This window comes from Penicillium antarcticum (genome assembly GCF_028974205.1).
Source record: "Penicillium antarcticum strain IBT 31339 chromosome Unknown utg000005l_segment0_segment0, whole genome shotgun sequence".
NCBI classification, from domain to species: Eukaryota; Fungi; Ascomycota; class Eurotiomycetes; order Eurotiales; family Aspergillaceae; genus Penicillium; species Penicillium antarcticum.
In genome coordinates this window covers 3,795,051-3,813,250 of record NW_026695303.1, presented here as the reverse complement: position 1 = coordinate 3,813,250, position 18,200 = coordinate 3,795,051, and the positions used below count along the sequence as shown (strand labels likewise).

The 18,200-nt window shown below is 52.1% G+C and overlaps 5 protein-coding genes across 5 annotated transcripts; 2 read left to right on the top strand and 3 right to left on the bottom strand.

Annotated features, from left to right (window-relative positions):
* Window positions 1-275: 275 nt before the first annotated feature.
* Window positions 276-7,682, top strand: N7508_006094 (type I polyketide synthase; the record flags this gene model as incomplete). Its single annotated transcript, XM_058464160.1, has 7 exons — window positions 276-450; window positions 510-1,649; window positions 1,705-2,420; window positions 2,478-3,189; window positions 3,622-4,126; window positions 4,199-6,785; window positions 6,843-7,682. The coding sequence occupies 7 exons, from the start codon at window positions 276-278 to the stop codon at window positions 7,680-7,682; spliced, it is 6,675 nt and encodes a 2,224-aa protein (XP_058320638.1).
* A 548-nt stretch (window positions 7,683-8,230) lies between these two features.
* N7508_006093 (uncharacterized protein) lies at window positions 8,231-9,411 on the bottom strand (the record flags this gene model as incomplete). Its single annotated transcript, XM_058464159.1, has 2 exons — window positions 8,231-8,972; window positions 9,062-9,411. The coding sequence occupies 2 exons, from the start codon at window positions 9,409-9,411 to the stop codon at window positions 8,231-8,233; spliced, it is 1,092 nt and encodes a 363-aa protein (XP_058320637.1).
* Window positions 9,412-10,858: 1,447 nt separating this feature from the next.
* Window positions 10,859-13,301, bottom strand: N7508_006092 (GMC family oxidoreductase; the record flags this gene model as incomplete). Its single annotated transcript, XM_058464158.1, has 9 exons — window positions 10,859-10,905; window positions 10,965-11,099; window positions 11,193-11,630; window positions 11,699-11,852; window positions 11,911-12,021; window positions 12,087-12,624; window positions 12,688-12,717; window positions 12,789-13,060; window positions 13,134-13,301. The coding sequence occupies 9 exons, from the start codon at window positions 13,299-13,301 to the stop codon at window positions 10,859-10,861; spliced, it is 1,893 nt and encodes a 630-aa protein (XP_058320636.1).
* An 879-nt stretch (window positions 13,302-14,180) lies between these two features.
* On the top strand, window positions 14,181-15,338 carry N7508_006091 (uncharacterized protein; the record flags this gene model as incomplete). Its single annotated transcript, XM_058464157.1, has 4 exons — window positions 14,181-14,735; window positions 14,781-14,967; window positions 15,030-15,146; window positions 15,196-15,338. 4 exons carry the CDS (start codon window positions 14,181-14,183, stop codon window positions 15,336-15,338), a joined length of 1,002 nt encoding a protein of 333 aa, XP_058320635.1.
* Window positions 15,339-15,647: 309 nt separating this feature from the next.
* N7508_006090 (Zn(II)2Cys6 transcription factor domain-containing protein) lies at window positions 15,648-16,823 on the bottom strand (the record flags this gene model as incomplete). The annotated part of the gene is made up of 1 exon (XM_058464156.1): window positions 15,648-16,823. One exon carries the CDS (start codon window positions 16,821-16,823, stop codon window positions 15,648-15,650), a length of 1,176 nt encoding a protein of 391 aa, XP_058320634.1.
* Between the last annotated feature and the right edge of the window lie 1,377 nt (window positions 16,824-18,200).

The following is an 18,200-nucleotide window of genomic DNA, read 5'->3' as shown; positions in this document are numbered from 1 at the left end:
GTGTCGGCCTGAGAACCGGGCACACCGGGCAGAAGCACCCGGAAGGAGCAGCGATATCAATCCACATCTATTATCGTTGTAGTCCATAAGCACCAATGGAGAACAGGTCCGAAGCTATTCCGCTTTGGTAGTGACCCATGCTTCTATATTTGGTCCGGACGTCAGGAACTGGTGATTCCAGCGCCGCAGACTCGATGCAAAACCATAGACACTAAATATCGAGGTAACACTGAAGTTGCAGCTCGTTCATTTACTATACCTTTCAATATTTCATCATGCCTTCCCTCTTACGACGCCCCTCTTCCTTGGCCAGCACTTCCAGTGAAGAAAGTGACTGGCTGAATGAACATGCGATTGTTAGCGACAAGGAGTACAATGCCATTTACTTCGATGGATACGCGGAGAAGCCCATCAGCGAGCAATTGGAGCCTATAGCCGTTGTTGGAATGGGTAACGTCAACTTTTCCCCTGAAGCCAGGTTCAATTTGATACTAACCCTGACGGAGTAGGATGTCGACTCCCAGGGAACGTCTCTTCTCCCGCCCAGTTCTGGGATATGATGATCAACAAAAGGACAGGGCGAACAGCCAAAGTTCCAGCTTCCCGATTCAACATCGACGCTCATCTTCACCCAAATAATGAACGCCCAGGATCATTCAATGTCCCCGGCGGATATTTCCTGGACAGCAGCCTCCAGGAATTCGACCCTGTCGTTTTCAACATCTCACCCGTGGAGGCGATGTGGATGGACCCTCAGCAGCGGAAACTCCTCGAGGTGGTCTACGAAGCGTTCGAGTCTGGTGGTGTTTCCCTCAATCAGATTGAGAACACCAAGACCGGAGTCTTCGTTGGCAGTTTCACCAGTGACTTCCAGCAGATGTCGTTCAAAGAGCCCGACTTTCGTCACAGCTATGCAGCCACGGGGGTCGACCCCGGCATCATTTCCAATCGTATCAGCCATGTTTTCAATATCTCCGGACCGAGTATGACTGTGAATACCGCGTGTTCATCGTCGGTATATGCGATGCATAACGCGTGCAATGCGCTGCGCAACAATGAGTGCAACGGGGCGGTGGTTGGAGGAACCAACTTGATCCTGACCGTCGACCAGCATATGAACACAGCCAAGCTAGGAGTCCTGTCACCCGATTCGACCTGTCACACGTTTGACGCGTCGGCCAATGGCTACGGGAGAGCCGAGGGTGTAGGCGCAGTCTACCTCAAACGTCTCAGCGATGCGGTCCGGGATGGCGACCCGATCCGAGGTGTGCTGCGATCTTCAGCTGTGAACAACAACGGAAAGGTTCCTGGGGTCGGCATCACTCATCCAAACCTGGAGGGACAGGCCCAGGTAATTCGTGACGCCTACGAACGTGGTGGTGACTTGGACCCGCGTCTTACAGGATACTTCGAATGCCACGGAACCGGCACTGCGATTGGCGACCCTCTGGAGGTGCACGCAGTCTCTCAAGCGATGAACAAGAAGGGCCCCCAGGGAATGGATTCCACACTACTGATCGGGGCTGTTAAGACCAACATCGGCCACAGTGAGGCTGCGAGCGGTCTCTCGGCCATCATCAAAGCAGTCCTGACCGTAGAAGCCGGCATCATTCCGCCCACTCGAGGAGTCGAGAACCCTAACCCAAACAGTGAGTTTTCCCTGATCCCTCCCCCCAGAGCACTTGAACTGATTCGTTTAATCAGTCGACTGGGAGAACTGGCACGTCAAGGTACCTAGTGTGCCCCAGCCTTTCCCAACCCACCTTCCTGTCCGACGAGTCAGTGTCAATAGCTTCGGATACGGCGGAACCAACGGCCATTTCATTGTCGAGGGCGCAGATTCACTAGTCCCTGGATATTCCCATGGCCGGAAAAGGACTAAGCCAACTGAGCGAGGCGTTTTCCACCAAAAGCGGCCCTACCTGCTGCCCTTTTCTGCACACGACAAACCCACGCTGATGCGCAATATCGAGGCGTATGCAAAGGTGTTAGACGATTACAATATCGTCGATTTGTCCTATACCCTGGCCAATCGGCGATCCAAGTTAGCGAGCCGCGGCTTCGTCGTCACTTGTCCCAACGAGACTACAAAGGCTTTCGGAGAGGTAGCCCAGTCTTTTGTTTTCGCGGACAAGAAGAAAACTCCCACTTTGGGATTCGTTTTCACAGGCCAAGGTGCCCAATGGGCACGCATGGGATGCGAGCTCATGTTGTACTATCCGAGCTTTCTGCGGACAATTCGCAAACTCGACCAAGTTCTTGGGGATCTCTCCAACGGCCCCGAGTGGACCTTGGAGGATGTCTTGCATGAAGATTCCTCAGAATCTCGCATCAATGAGGCTGAATTTTCTCAACCCCTGTGCACCGCGATTCAGATGGCGTTGGTTGATTTATTGGATTCTTGGGGGGTCAAGCCGGCGGTAAGTGCAGACTAGGGTTTTCACACGCTGCTAGATGTTGACTGATGCAATCAATAGGTTACAGTGGGCCATTCCTCGGGAGAGATCGCTGCCGCGTATGCGGCTGGTTTGGTTGGCTTCAATGAGGCCATCATCGCGGCTTACTTCCGCGGCAAGACCGTCAAGGATATCGACACCGATGGAGCCATGATGGCTGTAGGACTCGGCGCTGAAGCTGTCCAGCCCTATCTTTCTGGATACGAGGGACAAGTGGTGGTGGCATGCCATAATTCCCCAGCACTCGTGACATTGAGTGGAGATGCGGCTGCCATTGGTGCTGTGAAGGGCAAGCTGGACGCGGACAGCGTCTTTGCACGAGTCGTCAAGACGGGTGGAAAGGCATACCACTCGTTCCATGTGAAGCCAGCCTCCGCAGTTTACCACAAGCTCATGCACGAGGCAGCTTCCGAGGTTGAAGCAGGAAGTCGCAAGTCCACCAGGGCCGTGATGGTCTCCTCGGTCACGAACACCCCTCTGGATCCCACACAGCCGCTGAATGCGGACTACTGGTGCGCGAACCTGATGAGTCCCGTTAAATTAAACCAGGCAGTCCATACCATCGGATCCGATGCGCAATACAAGGTCGACGTTCTCGTTGAGATCGGACCTCACTCCGCGCTCAAGGGCCCCATCAACCAGATATGCCGGACGGAGAAATTCGACAAGATCGACTACCTCCCTACCATGCAACGTGGAGGAAACTCGGCGATCCAGCTATTAAACCTGGCCGGTCAGCTCTTCCTAAGGAACTTCCCCCTGGACTATGATCGGGTCATTGCAATTGAGCAGATCTCCCCGACAGGCAAGGTCCAACTGAAGAAGGGCAAATTACTGGTCGACCTGCCGCCGTATCAATGGAACTACCCGAAAGACCTCTGGGCAGAGCCGCGACAATCGACAGAGCATCGGGCTCCCAAGCATCCTCGACACGACGTGCTAGGTACTCGTATCCCAGGAGGCTCGAAAACTGAACCCACGTGGAGGAACTGTCTGCGGATTGTGGATCTGCCATGGCTAAAGCACCATTCGCTTGGCGGCGAGGCAGTATTCCCCGCTGCTGGCTACTTCAGCATGGCCATGGAAGCTCTTACCCAGGTAAATGAGGACAGTTCCAGTCCGATCGAGATAGCAGGATTTACTCTTCGGGATGTTTCGATAAAAGCGGCCCTCGTGGTTCCCGACGATGACGACGGGATTGAGACCCTGTTCGCTCTTCAGCTGAGTGTCTATTCGGATGACGCGGGGCGCGCCTGGTGGGACTTCAATGTGTCGTCGTGCTCGCGAGATGGCCACTGGAACAGCCATATGACCGGCACCGTCGGCGTCAATCCATGTGCTGCTAGACAACCCCCGCGACATGTCCCGACCTTCACCCAGCGAGCCACAGGAAAGGCGTGGAACCAGGCGCTGAAAACCGTCGGCTTCGACTATGGACCCTCCTTTCAAGACATGCAGAGCATTCGCACAGACGGAAAAAGCTACCAAGCAGCCGCATCGTCCGTGGTGAAAAGGAGCTCCGGTATAGTTGAAGGTGAATCTCGTTACGTCTTGCATCCGGCGTGTATGGATTCATGTCTTCAGCTCATCATTGTTTCGATCTACGCTGGTCGCATTCAGGACATGACATGTGGTGCCGTACCCATACAAGTAGACGAGGTCTCAGTTTGGTAAGTCTTGTATAGTTTCTGTTCGTTGCTACCAGACTCTTAGTATCAGAGCTAACGGGTTTATTGCACCAGGCAACCCTCCCAAACCCAGGAGGAAAAATGTGACGCACAGGCTTATGCTTGGACCGACGAGCGAGGATTTCGATCTTTCGTCTCGGGGACACAGCTGGTGGGAAGCGATGGCCAACTTCTCTTGTCTATCAAAGGAATGCGTTGTGTTTCCTACGAGGCCGCGGTGCCACAGAGTCGTGGGTCTGAGATCAAAGAGCAGCCGTTCATGCAAATGACTTGGGACATCGACATCGACACACTCACGGAATCAAGTCCGATTAAAGATCTCAGCACCAGCGACTTGGTGGCACTGGCTGCTTTCAAAAAGCCGGGTCTCAAGGTACTCGATCTGGCGGCCCAGGACCCAGTTTCAATCTGCAAAACCAGCGATTTGATCAACTATACGGCCACGACAGCCACTGATGCCCAAGTTGACGTGCTCAAACAAGCCATTTCTGGTTATCAGCGAGCAAGTGTTCTAAAAGTCGATCCTGCGATGGAGCTTGAGCAACAGGGTTTGAAAGGCAACGAGTTTGATCTCGTCCTCTTGGGAACTCCGACGGAAGGCTCCAAGCTTGAGTGGCTACTGGCACCCGGCGGTCGAGTCATTGGAGACTCCGATAAGTGCTTGTCCTTGAATGAACGCTTTCAGGTGATGAGATTGATGAATGGCGTTGCCATCGCCACACCCAAACAAGCGCAGAATGGTGCTGCCCTTAGCAACGGCAACGGTGCCACTGGTGATTCAACAATTACCATTGTCTATCGCGACAACGTCACTGATATTCCCGGAGAGCTTCTTCAAGCCCTTAAGCCGCTGGGATCGTGTCGACTCGTTGCACTAGCCGATGCACAAATTGCGCCGGGCAAGCACGTGGTGGTAACCTGCGACCTTGAAGGGCCCTTCTTGTCGACACTCCAGGAAAACGAGCTGTCTCGCTTGCAGGAAAGTCTCTCCAATGCCTCTTCCGTCCTTTGGGTGACGGTGGGAGGGTTGATCAATGGCACGATGCCAGAACAAGCCATGGCCTCCGGACTCGCGCGCTCCGTGACTTCGGAGATGGCATCGCTCGACTTGACGACTCTCGATTTGGACCTGAGTAACACGTCTCTGAACTGTGCTGTCCATGAAATCGTCCGAGCTGTGGAACGGCAGATCACCCACGCGGACGGAAAGGAATCAGAATACTGCGTCGCGAATGACCTGGTGCACATAAGTCGAGTGGTGGCGAATGATACGCTCAATCATCACTACGGGCCCCAGAGCTCAATCGTGCAGTCTGTGCCTTTCAAACAGTCTGACAAGCTGGTGGGAATGCCGCAAGCCTCGAAGTTGGTTTTCACTCATGATGTCCGGGCCGACCAGACTGTTGGGCCTGATGAAGTCCAGGTTCGAGTGGCCTTGAGCGACCTCAACAAAGAAGATGTCTTTGTTCGCAACGGTACCGATCCACTAACAACATTCTCCCATGAAATTTACGGAGAAGTCACCCAGAAAGGATCGAACGTCAAGGAGCTCGAAGTTGGTGACTACGTCGTTGGATTCAGTCACGACAGGCTGGCCAGCTTCCAGACCGTCCATGCGGGCATGGTCCAGAAAGCCAACGCGGGCGACGTACCGGAGGAGCTGGTGACGTTGCCAATGGCATATGCAACCGCCTTACACGGTCTTGACACTTTGTCGAAGGTGGAGCTCAACGAGGTAGTCCTCATTCTCCACGGCAGCGGTAACTTTGGTGCCGCGGCCATCGCACTCAGCAAACACATGGGCGCCAGAACGTACGTGGCGGTTCCAACGAGTACGGAGGCAGCGACTGTCGCGGCACTATTTGGTCTGCCCCTGGACAATATCATCTTTGATGTTGACAACAACCTTATGTCAACATTGAAGCAACGTACCGGTGGGGTAGCGGCGGATGTGGTCTTCAGCTCAGCTTATATTTCACCCACTGTTGCTCACGAGTGCTGGAGAGATATCGCGACGTTTGGTCGATTCATCGAGATCGGCCGCAAGAATAGCTTGAAGCGCAGCGCTTTGGATACGGTCCCCTTGGCCCGATGCGCGAGCTATATGGCATTTGACATCATTGAGCTATACCACCAGAAGCCGCAACTCCTATCCGCGTATCTGCGCCAAACCCTTTCACTCTACCGACAAAACGCAATTTCGCTGGTCTCTCCCATCGAAAAGCGGAACATTGCCGAATACGACCATGCAGTGGCAGCTTTCAGCGACGACTTTGCTGCTAAGAAGACGGTGATCGAATATGCGGAGTCGGATGGCCTGATCCACGTTCAGCCTCGTCGGATGCAAATCCGCTTCCGGCCTGACGCGACCTATTTCTTAGTCGGCTGTCTTGGAGGTCTGGGTCGCAGTTTGACTTCCTGGATGGTTCAGCGCGGCGCTCGTCGGTTCGCATTTCTGTCACGATCGGGTACTGACAAGGCGGACGCTGCGGATCTAGTCCGTGCCCTCGAAGGAATGGGCGTAACCTGCCAGGTCATTCGAGGAGATGTCGCAAACAAGGAAAACGTTCGAGCGGCGATCCAGAGCATTCCGGCCAGCCACCCTGTCCGCGGTGTGGTTCATGCCGCCATGGTGCTTCGCGTAAGTAGATCTATGCCTTGTTTCTTTGTCAAGTGGATCACTAATTGTTACTTTTAGGATGGTCTCTTTCATTCCATGTCCCATGACAGTTGGAAAACTTCAATCGGCCCCAAGGTCACGGGAGCGATTAACTTGCACGAGGTGCTGGCGAACACGGACCTGGATTTCTTCCTATGCACCAGCTCGACCTCGGGTATCCTGGGAACTCCTGGTCAAGCCAATTACGCAGCAGGAAACAGCTTCCTGGACTCTCTTTGCCGGCATCGCGTATTGAGAGGGCAGCCAGGATCGTCTCTGGTGCTTCCCATGGTCCAGAACGTTGGGGTTGTGGCAGAGAACCCCGAGATTGAGGCCGCGCTGCGTCGCAAGGGCATCTACGGAATCGATGAGACGCACTTGCTGGAGGCGATCGAGGCGGCAGTCTTGACGCAAAGTAGCACCCATCCGGCCGATCATCTCATCGTCGGTTTGGATCCCAGCAAGCTGAGCGAGTCGCTGTCGAGCAACGACGTCACTGACAGTTTCTGGACCGAAGACGCGCGATTCAAAGGCATCATGGCGGCAGTCAATGCAAACGCATCAGCCAATCACGGAAGCGCAGAAGATACGATCCTTAACGCGGTCAAGCGAGCGGGCTCACTGGACGAGGCTCGGGGCATGGTCGCAGAACACTTCACCACCAGGCTCGCTCGGCTACTTCTCCTCGAATCCGATGTATTCGAGCCTGACACGATCCCTATCGTCGATTACGGGCTGGACAGTATGATCGGAGCCGAGTTGCGCAACTGGATCTTCAAGGAATACGACCTGAATATTCCTTTCCAGCAGCTGTTGAGTCCGAGTCTCACAATCACCAAATTTGCGGGCGTTGTCTGCGAAAACCAAGGACTGGCCTGACGGGGACATGCCAGAACACAAGGGATGATGGCATGGTAGGGTTGAAGCAAAGCAGATGTACCTAGAAGAGATCGCGGCAGCGGCCTCTGCCATACCATAGCATATAGTCGTCGAAATGGTAATGAATGGATACCCAGGAGATGGTGTTGATTCTTAGTTCTGAATGATAGAAAGAAGTTGCAATGCTTGCAGAGGTTTGTATGATTTGCATTGCTTTGCCAAGACCTTCAGTAAATATTTTAAAAAACTTATTATTTACTTCATTTTTATACTATTTAATTAGAAATAAATACTATATATTAGAATTAATTATATCAGAACCCTAATTTATAAAGTAATAGTAACAGAAATTATAAAAGTATAGTTAAAATCTATATGGAGATGACGCATCTCCATGCCCTAAACATAATATATACATTCACACGTTGACTGAATTATATCGAGGTAATATTTGGAAATATTCTGACATTCGTGTAGACGATGTCTTCAATGTCGAGCAAAGTATTGACTATATATTGACTATCTAGAGTACAAAACTGATTGCCTCTCTATTCCACGGTCTCATCTCTCCGCCACACAAACAGTACCGCCGCACCCCCAGGGCCCAGCAGGGCAACACACACAACCACCTCCAGCGCTCTCCAGAGCAACCCTGCCTTCGTCTGCACCCTCATCCCACCTTCCTGTGTTATCTTCAGAACCCACATCCACAACGCCGCGTACCCAACCCACTGGTCCCACTGCATGAAGTTCAACACTCCAGCACCAATACTGTCTAACAGCAAGTTCCTGGGAAATAGCAAGGTCTGTGGTGCCAGCGCCTCCCGAGCGGACGCCACAAAGAGGGAGGGGAACACCACGGTGCTCAACGAAGTCACGACCGTCCCGATGTGGACGATAGCGCTGCCGATGACAGCGAAGAGATAAACCGGTCGGGCCGCGTGCAAGTAGATCTTGGATGACCTTTCTGCCGCGGGCTCCGGGGAGATGTTGTAGATGTGGCCTCCGCACCAGCTCAATAGGCTGTGAATCAATCCAACCCACACGGGAAACGGCGTCCATAGGGCGATGGCGGCCTGTTGGGCCGGGTACGAGACCACGTTTGGAGACGGGAGGCCCAGCATGATGCTTGGGACGACGTACCCCAGAACCATCGACCACGGGAGATACCGCAGTTGACGTGCGGCAGGGGCTCGCACGTTATGGCTGGCCTCGAGATGGAGAGCAAAGTAGATCGGGCCAATGCAGGCCAAAGTGAAGTTCTGCATCGCTAGGGCCCAGAGCGCCGCTCTAGAGAAACACCAAGTCAATCATTCTGTGTACTATACCTGGGTATACTCGCCTTGGAGATACAGGAACCCATATCACTGATTACTTACTTGGCGACCATGTGTCTCTCTCCCCTGCGGATCCCCTCCACCCACACCAGGGTCCAGATGCCCACAAGCTGCCCAAGGAAGTATATCCCGTTCATACTGGTCGCGGGGTGACTGCCATCGACCGCTTCCCAGAAGAAGAGCACCATGATGGTGCACCAGTAGTCGATTGGTGCGATGCCGGTGAATCGCAGACGCAGGGGCTCATGGGTGCCAGGGATGCAGGGGACCGCTGCGCCCCGGATATGGAGCATGCGGTCCAAGGTGCCGTTGCTTAAGGATGCGCCCCATGTTATGTAGAAGGCGAATGCAGAGAGGCCGAGGAGGGCCGGCACAACACGCGAGGTGCCCATTGCAGCAGGTCGTTCGGTGCAAGGTGAAAATGCCCGATGGAGAGCTCTTACCAGACACACGACTATTATATTCAAGAATTTACTAGCGTCCGGTGCAATTTGAGTATGACACTCCATTATTGGCTTCAGGTCCTTCGGGGTAATCTGAAGCTAATGGGATTTTCGCCCCGGCACGATATCAATCGGCCCGAACCACCGAGCTTCAGTTCACCTGCGGAGATGATGAGCCACTAGTCAATGTTTGCCGTGATAATTTGATCATCTCGATGAAAACTTGAGTCAACTTGGATAAGCGTAGGCAATTGCAAGGAAGATTCTATGTTTATCCATCCGCTGGTGAATATTGTTGGATACAATACTGTTAGACCTACCACCATCCAGCTGGTGTTTTCTGGTCGAAGGATCGAAACATGCTAACAAATATTGATTGTAGCTATGTCGAATCTTCGGAATCCCTGTACTGTATCCGACCAATTGGAGATATCAATGACTCTGAGTTGTATTACCCCTATTACGAAGCTATTTATGCCTAGTATAATGACTAATTCCTTGGCATCGGATCTATAGTATCTCCGGTTTCATGCAGTATTCGTAGGGTATTGTTGACAAGCTATATATGCCTAGGGTATAAACTTTAAGTTGATGGTTTGGCATATATTCTCTTGACGTTCTGTGTTGTTTAAGCAGTCTGTGAACATATGTATTGAAGAGGGAGGAACGCGCGGTGGCAGCCATGAAACTGGCGTATCGACGGAAGCAGGACAAACCACCAAACAGAACTAGAAAGTCTGTGGTGACGGTCGTAGCGATGCGTTGATGACAGATAGCGATGCGAAGCTCATATCAAGCAGGGGGTTCAATTCTTCATTCTGTCGGGGATGTGTAGAAGCTAAGTCTAATGCTATGAGCGAGACAAGCCTATTTTTGTTAGGCACCAAGGCAGAACTTTGTCTTTAGGAAATACCAAGGTCGAATGGCAATCCCCCACTACAGTAAATATATATATGTGTGTGTGTGTAGATGGTCAAATCTTTGACTGGGAGCGTAGCGATGGAAAAGCAATAGATACAACCGCGGGTTGGAAGATCCAAAAAATACGCCTTGACCTTTCACTGGTTAATATTTATATTTGCAGCAGAGGAGATCGGATGGCTAAGATATAAGTTAAAGCATTTGATACAATCTTTTAGAGCGCACCTGAGTGCTAAGTTGAGATCAAATTATCTAGTCTGACTGACGAACAGAATATATAATTGCTGAGCGAGTTTGCTCGAAGCACCGCAGAGACGTTATCAAGGCATATTTCCATGAAGAGACAATGATCTATAATTCCAAGGAGCCCATTCTAGTACTATTTACAGGGCAGGAATGAGCATCTTCTTCACGTATCGTCCAGATACAAAGAAGACATCCTGCTAGTGTCTGCTCCTGTTTCTTCCCACTCAGCCTAATTTCCACCAAGAATAGACTCGGCGATTTTCTCGGCAAACATGTCTAGGAGAGTAATATGTTAGTAGTGAAAGCGTACGAAAGGATGCCGCTAGCAAACTCACAGATAGACGACATGGGATGGCCAGGAGGACAGAACGGAAAGGCGCTGGCATCAACCACGCGAAGACCGGTAACACCGTGCACGCGAGCTCGCGAGTCCACGACGGCCGAGGTATCCTTCTTAGGTCCCATTTTGCCTAGATGGGGTAAGGGGAAATGTCAGTCTCAACTCTACTTTCGGCTCTGTTGCACCGCCAGATAACAATTCGATAAGCTGCTTTAGTACTCACAGGTGGATGTCCCGTGGAAGATCATGTTCATATCCTTTCGCATCCACTCGAGGATCGCCTTCTTGCCGGTGAGCTGGGGGCCAGGCGAAAGCTCGCCCAGGAGGACGGCAGGATCCCAGTTCGAGGCAACCTCGCGGAGACGCAAGAATGCGGCGTAGGCTTGCTCGACGTCCTCATCCTCTTGCAGCCAGTTGGGGCTGATGAGGGGAGGGTCGAGGATGCTGTTGCTGGAGATGGTCATGTTGCCGCGCGACTTGGTGGAGAGGAGGACTGCGGCGAAGGTGAGGAGGTTGTCGTTCGGACCGATAGAGCTCACCACGGGGCCGTTCTCAAGGGGCAGAATCTCGACGTCAGGCCAGTCCGAGGCATATGTATCCAGGTAGGCCCGAGTGGACTTGCTGAAGTTGGCCCGGTAGGATGCGGGGAACTTCTCAAAGGCTGGATATGGATTGTCAGCGTCGCGCAGAAATGGGTAAGGCACTACGTAGTGCGAAGAGGACTCTTACCTATGCCCTGGCCTGTGCCGATGCCGGACAGAGGGCCCGATTGATGGTTGATATACTCGGACAAGGCGGACGCGACGCTCTCGGGATTTCCTGCCTGTAACTGGGTATTCGTAGTGACATTGACTGCTAAGACCATGCCCACCACCGGTTGGTCCTGTCAAAAGGGTCAGTGGCCGCCCAATTATGTGATTATTGGTGATATTTATACGCACATGTTCATTCTGGCCGACGCCGGGCAGATCGGCGACAACATCGATGCCGAATTGCTGCAGCTTCTCAGAAGGTCCAACACCTGACAGCATCAACAGCTGAGGCGAATGCCACTGATAAAACATCAATTAGATGATCTTTGTCGATGAGTATACGATTCAACCATGGAAAGACTCACCACTCCCGCCGAAAGGATAACCTCTTTGGTCGCATTCAGATGGAACTTGAAGTCTGACGTGGCAATGTTGCTCTGCACCTCAACGCCTGTGGCTTTCTTCTTATTGTCGAACAAGATCTTCGTTGCCAGGGCGTTGGGGTAGATCTTAATACTAGAGCCCCGCGCAGCCGCCTGGAGGAACGAGGATTCGGAGGTATCGCGAGTGGCGTAACGGGGGTCGACTGTCGCCGTCGCCGTTCCGTATCCGATCAGCTTACCGCTGTTGAACCCCTTTATGGGGCTCAGGCCTGACTTGGCAAGCGCCTCACTAAGAGATGGTCCATATGGGCCTTGATAGTTGCCATAGGACACGTGGAGAGGCCCGCCTTTGTCGCTGAATGCCGATGGGTCATAGGTAATGTTGAGAGACGGGTCAATCTTGGTGAAGTCCGGAGGTATAAAGTGCACGCTCTTCTTAAATGCTGGATAAACATTGTCCCAGGCCCAGAAGTTGTCGCCAACTTCTTTCGCCCATTGGTCCATGCTTCCTTCCGAGGGTCTAATGAAAAGAGCAATGTCAACATTGGCCAGAGGAATAGCAGGAATCAATCTTCCTTCTTACCGTTGATAGCCCATGTAGTTTGCCGCGGAGCTGTTGTCAGAACATCGTTAGCCATTGGTGTCGTTAATCCTGGCATTCTCTGTATATGAAGACTCTCTTACCTGCCGCCAAATGTCTGGCCTCCAGCATAAAATATTTCCCGGTCATCGTAACCCTTTTGGGGCACCGTGGTCAGACCCCATGTTGTCGGTGTGGTAGCAGAACCAAGGGGGAAGGAGATCGTGTTGATATAATTGTATCCAGGCACTTGAGTACGGTTGCCGTCGAGGATTTCGTAAAAGCTTCCTGCCTCGAGGACAGCAACAGTATAGTTGGCCGGGTCGAGCGCTAGCCGAGCTGCAATCGCGTTTCCAGCATTACCACCTCCAACAATCTAACCGTCCATGGGTCAGCAATCATGAAGCAGCCTAAAACAAACACTTGCATAGCGGGAACTGCAGACTCACAATGTAGTCATAGGTTTCATTGTAGCCAGGCCTGCCAAACGAATTACCGTAGATGTGCGTAACGCCTTGCGCATCGACAAAGGCGCCAATCGTGTCCTGTTGCGTGTCGGACGCCGCTTGCACGGTGGCCAAGATGGCCGCAGTCCAAGCCCACAATTGAACCTGCATGGTGACGGTGATAAACGAGCTGGTTTTTGCAGCTAGCAAGCGCACTCAAGGGATACCTAGATTCTCTTCGAAGTGGCCGCCTTGAGTCTTCTTTATTTCATTTGTCAAATTAGTCCCTTCATAACTTAGGATTAGTCGGGCCGAGTAGATTGAGGCCGTGAATGCCCGTGTCCTGCATACGAGATTAAGTCTTCCAACACAAGGCTACCAGCCGGACATGACAATACATTGTTGAACGAGCAAATCAACACCTGTTCATGCACTGCCTACTGCCCCTGTTTTTCCACGTGGGTCGTGCCTGACTATCGACTGCAACCATTCAGATCCTGTCTAGCTGCGATGTGCATGGGGCTGTGTAGTGTTCGGCTGGCCCCTGCGATGCCGCCAATCGGTCCGAATTGCCCGAGCGCGGCCCGAGCGCGGCCCGAGCCGCCCGCCATTTTCTGACTAGCCGAGAACTGTTGCACGCAGTTTTCGGACTCCCGATTTGCATTGATGTAGGGGCCGAAGGAACGATGGATTTTTATCCTGGCAGCAGGCCTGAGAAACATAGCGAATCTTACGGTGTCCCATCAACATCTACCTCCGATTATTGGGCAGATGCAAGGTCCAGTTAGGGTATACTAATTCTCTGATGCGCCGTAAGCTAAGAGGTAAGAACCAAGTGCCATATCAAAATCGCGGAGCTGCCGGAAGGCCCCATGCAGGTGCTTCTAGTGCTTAAAGTGCAGGATTTCTCAAATCCCTTTAGCAGCCATTGCTCCCGTAGTATGCTCTTTGCGCCCCCAAACTCAACGCCATCACCAAATCCTCCGCCTCCACCACTCTGCCCGTCTTTCTATTTTTGTTTATTTCGTTAGGTCCAGCCATACGAGAGCAATGACTGCGCCATCGCAAGGCCGCCACCCAACCGTGACTGCTACCAGCCTTGCCGCCCTCTACGCTCCACAAATCAAAGGGAAGATCGTTCTGACGACAGGGGTCTCGCCTTCTGGATTGGGGGCTGCCTTCGTCAAGGTAATTGCGAAATGGGAGCCTTCCGTGCTTATCCTGGCGGGTCGCAACGCGTCCAAGGTCCAGGCCACTGCGAAAGGCCTGGTTGAAGAGGGGTCACTCTCACCTAGCCAGGTGCGAACGCTCGAACTGGACTTGGCATCACTTGACGCGGTTCGGGCGGCTGCGACAACAATAAACAACTGGAAGGATGTTCCATCCATTGATATCCTGGTAAACAACGCAGGAATCATGGCGGTGGATCATGCCGTGTCTCCAGACGGCTACGAATCTCAGCTGGCGACCAATCATCTCGGTCCATTTCTCTTTACGAACTTGATCATGGGTAAGATTCTAGCTTCCGCTGCGCCTCGTATCGTTATGGTCAGCAGTGATGGCCACCGGCTCTGCCCATTCCGGTTCCACGACTACAACTTCCGAGTAAGTTGACCCCACAACTCCCACATCAGTGGTTAACGAGGACAGGACGGCGAGACGTATAACCGGTGGCAGGCGTATGGCCAATCCAAGTCAGCCAATATGCTCATGGCCCTCTCGCTGGCGCGGAAACTGGGATCGAGGCACAACCTTCTGGCCTTCAGCCTGCATCCGGGCGTCATCAACACCGCTCTAGGCGACCACTTGGATTGGAACACGGCGTTCCCCGCACTGCGTTCGTTTCTCTAACAAATCCACCCTATCAGGTAAATCTCAAGGGCTCATTGTCGTATGTAGTGGAGATCGATCGATTCTTTGGGAACCCACAAGCGTGGATGACGTCCTTTCCCTTCGTCTCGCCGGATCAAGGGGCCGCCACGCACGTCTTTGCTGCGTTTGATCCAGATATTTCAGGTCAGATTATATGTTATTTGTAGGTCGATAATGTGGCTGATATCAATAGAACACAACGGCGCGTACCTTCAGGACTGTCACATCGCAGACCCATGGACGGAGACAGTCAAGCCCTGGGCGACAAGTGCGGTAGAGGCGGAGAAGCTGTGGAAGATGAGCGAGCAGCTTGTTGGTCAGAAGTTTGACTATTGAAAGGTGAAGCGTGAGTCTAAGTCAATTACCTTATAGAAGAAACTATACTTTTCTAAATTACTGATCCTAAGCATGCGAGACATAGACAAGACCTACATCTTCACGTCCACGTAAGCCCGAGGTACCGTCGCGTAAAAGTCGTTCATTAACTCATCATAGGCTCGGCTAGATAAATATATTAAATAAAGCATTCTTACTATATGGTCAAATTTTAATAAAATACAACTACTGTATTTGGAAGGGAACTATAAAGAGACTTTTGATTTGGGATCTGATATAGTTGAACCTTATTTTGGGACTGGGCGCCTATCAATGGGCCCTTGGCTCGGTTTGGCCCTGGATGTGGGGCCCGTAGCCCAACCAGGCCCATTGCGGAGGTCTAGGTTCCGCCTTGTGATCAATCATTTGCTCGGACAATGCAGAATTAACATCGTAACACTCCTGAAAAAACCTCCGAATCTTCTCCGTCCGCTCGTGCACCTGTCCCTCGCACGCATGAAGCACCCCCTCCAGCGCCTCCGTACGCGGCACATCATTCATCATCCCCTCCCAGGCAGCCCAGTTCCTTGTCTCCGCCATATCATGCACCTCGCGCACCCGCATCTCTAACGTCTCAAGCACCCCCATCCAGTTCGCGTCCGCCGCAGCACCCCGGCCAATTCGACCAGGGGTCTTGCGCACCCACGCCAGATACTCCGCCACCACGGAGCCGATTCCTGCGATCTCCGCCTGCGTGGAGAACGCCGCGGTCGCGAAGCCGGTGAAGCTCGATAGCATGCGCTGCCGGTCTTGGTGATGCGGGTCGTCGTACTCCGGGGCTGTCTGTGGGAAAGAACTTAATGGGGGCGAGTAGGAGGAGCCGGGCGGGGAATTCAGGGCGCGGATCTCGCGCAGTGGGGGGATGTGGGAGTGAGATGTTGAACTGCGTGTTGGTGCTGTGGTAGGTGAAGGAAGAGGAAGAGGAGGAGGAGGGAGAGGCGCGTCCACGGAGAAGGGCAGGGAGTCAGATTGCGGGCCTACGTGCTGAAGGCGCGGGTTATGAGGGACATAAGAATGGAAGAAGCTCGAGTCGGTGGGGTCTGGCCCTAAGAGCGGGTCCCCACTGCTTCGGGGCGACGGGAGGCACGGATCGAGGAGACAGTTGGCGTATTCGAGGCTCATGGCGGATTCGGGCATGGGAGGGGTGAGATGGGGGCTGCCCTTGAGCCTCTGATGTTGTCGAAGCAACGAGGTTTCCGTCATATCTAGACAGGAAAGGCTGGTCAGTCCTGAGTCGAAACGGATGAGTTGAAAAGGACACTTGCCCACTCGGGCTCTCAGGCTTTCGATGGTCTGGAGCAAGTCAGCTTTGGTGGGACAGCTGGTTGGCGTGTAGACACAGGTCTCGCCTGCACGCAGGCATCGTTGGCACGACGGCTGCTCGCCATCGCAGCGTACTTTCCGGTCTCTGCACAGCTTGCACGCGATTCGTCGGGAGCTATTCATGGTTTCGCCTGTCATTATTCTTTGGGATCGTCTGTCCGTGGTGGGTGCTGGTTAAATAGGAGCATGGCGTATCCCCTGTGGGTGATAGCCCCCTGTGGGTTATACGCCCACCTGCAGGCGATGAACGAGTTGTGGCGACTAGCCAATGGTTCTAGGAGATGGAGTCCCAGTAGGATCGCACTATTTTAGATCGAGACACGTCGCAGAGTTTCAGAAATGCAGACGGTTTGATATTCCTGATAACCGGCCCCTGTAATTTTTTTACTAAAATTACGGACCCTCGCTTGCGAGGGTCCGCCACCCATATGCAACTTTTTTCTTACGTTTTACTTCAACCATCATTTACTACCCTACGATATAGTAAAATAAATAATTAAATATATTAAACAAATCAATTAGATACTAGTCCATTTATATACAAAAGGAAATTAAATTCTAGCACGTTTTTTAGCCCTTCCATGCTTCCTGATTTCAATCAAAACCTTCTTCCATTTCCGCCTTGTTTTTTCTTGGTCGTTTTTCTCGGTCAATTTATATTCTTTATACTTCATTTCTTTGACTTGGCTGGAACTGATGATACCGGTGATTCGTATATGACGGCGCGAACTGTTATATCTAGCGTGGCGTGCCCCCATAATAGCTTGTGTACTATCGAATTCCCGCTGTAGCTGGAGAGCTAAAGTAGCCTGGGCCTCAGCACCCTTTGCAAGCTTTGCTAGCCCTTCTTTAAACCGCTGAGTAGTGGGATCGTACTGATTGAGACGATTACTGATTCTTCGTATTTTCTCAGCGGTTTTTGGAGTACTAAACTCATTGTTTTGAGAGCTAGTTGATGGGGTATCCAGCCGGGGCAAATTGTCATCGTATGGATCGTACAACTCCAATTCATCAGTAATAAGTTTAGGATTAATAGGCCGGAGGCCAGTGAATCTAAAACCAAGCTTAATTGTATGCGGCCGGAAGGTTTTTTGACGTAGTTCGGCGATTGAATGTAGGAATTCATCCTTCGAGAATTTACGGCACCCACTTATAGTAGCGGCTTCGACAGCCTCACTATGCCAGTTTTATATACACTAAAAACCCCTACATCGAGGGGTTGTAGTATATGACTGGCATGCGACAGTAAGAAGAATAAAATGATATTATTCTTCTCACAAAAGTTGACAAATTGACGCGTTAAATGTGATCCGAAACGGTCGCAAAGAACGAGTCTTTTTCCACCAAATGTACGACCAATTGTCCACTTATGGAATAGCTGGATCCATTGATATGCTAGGGTATCATTGATATACCCTGCATCGGTAACAGCTATATGCTCATCGCTATCAATAGCGTCAAACCAGCGTAGTAGTGCCTGTTTTGCACTTAAAATTATAA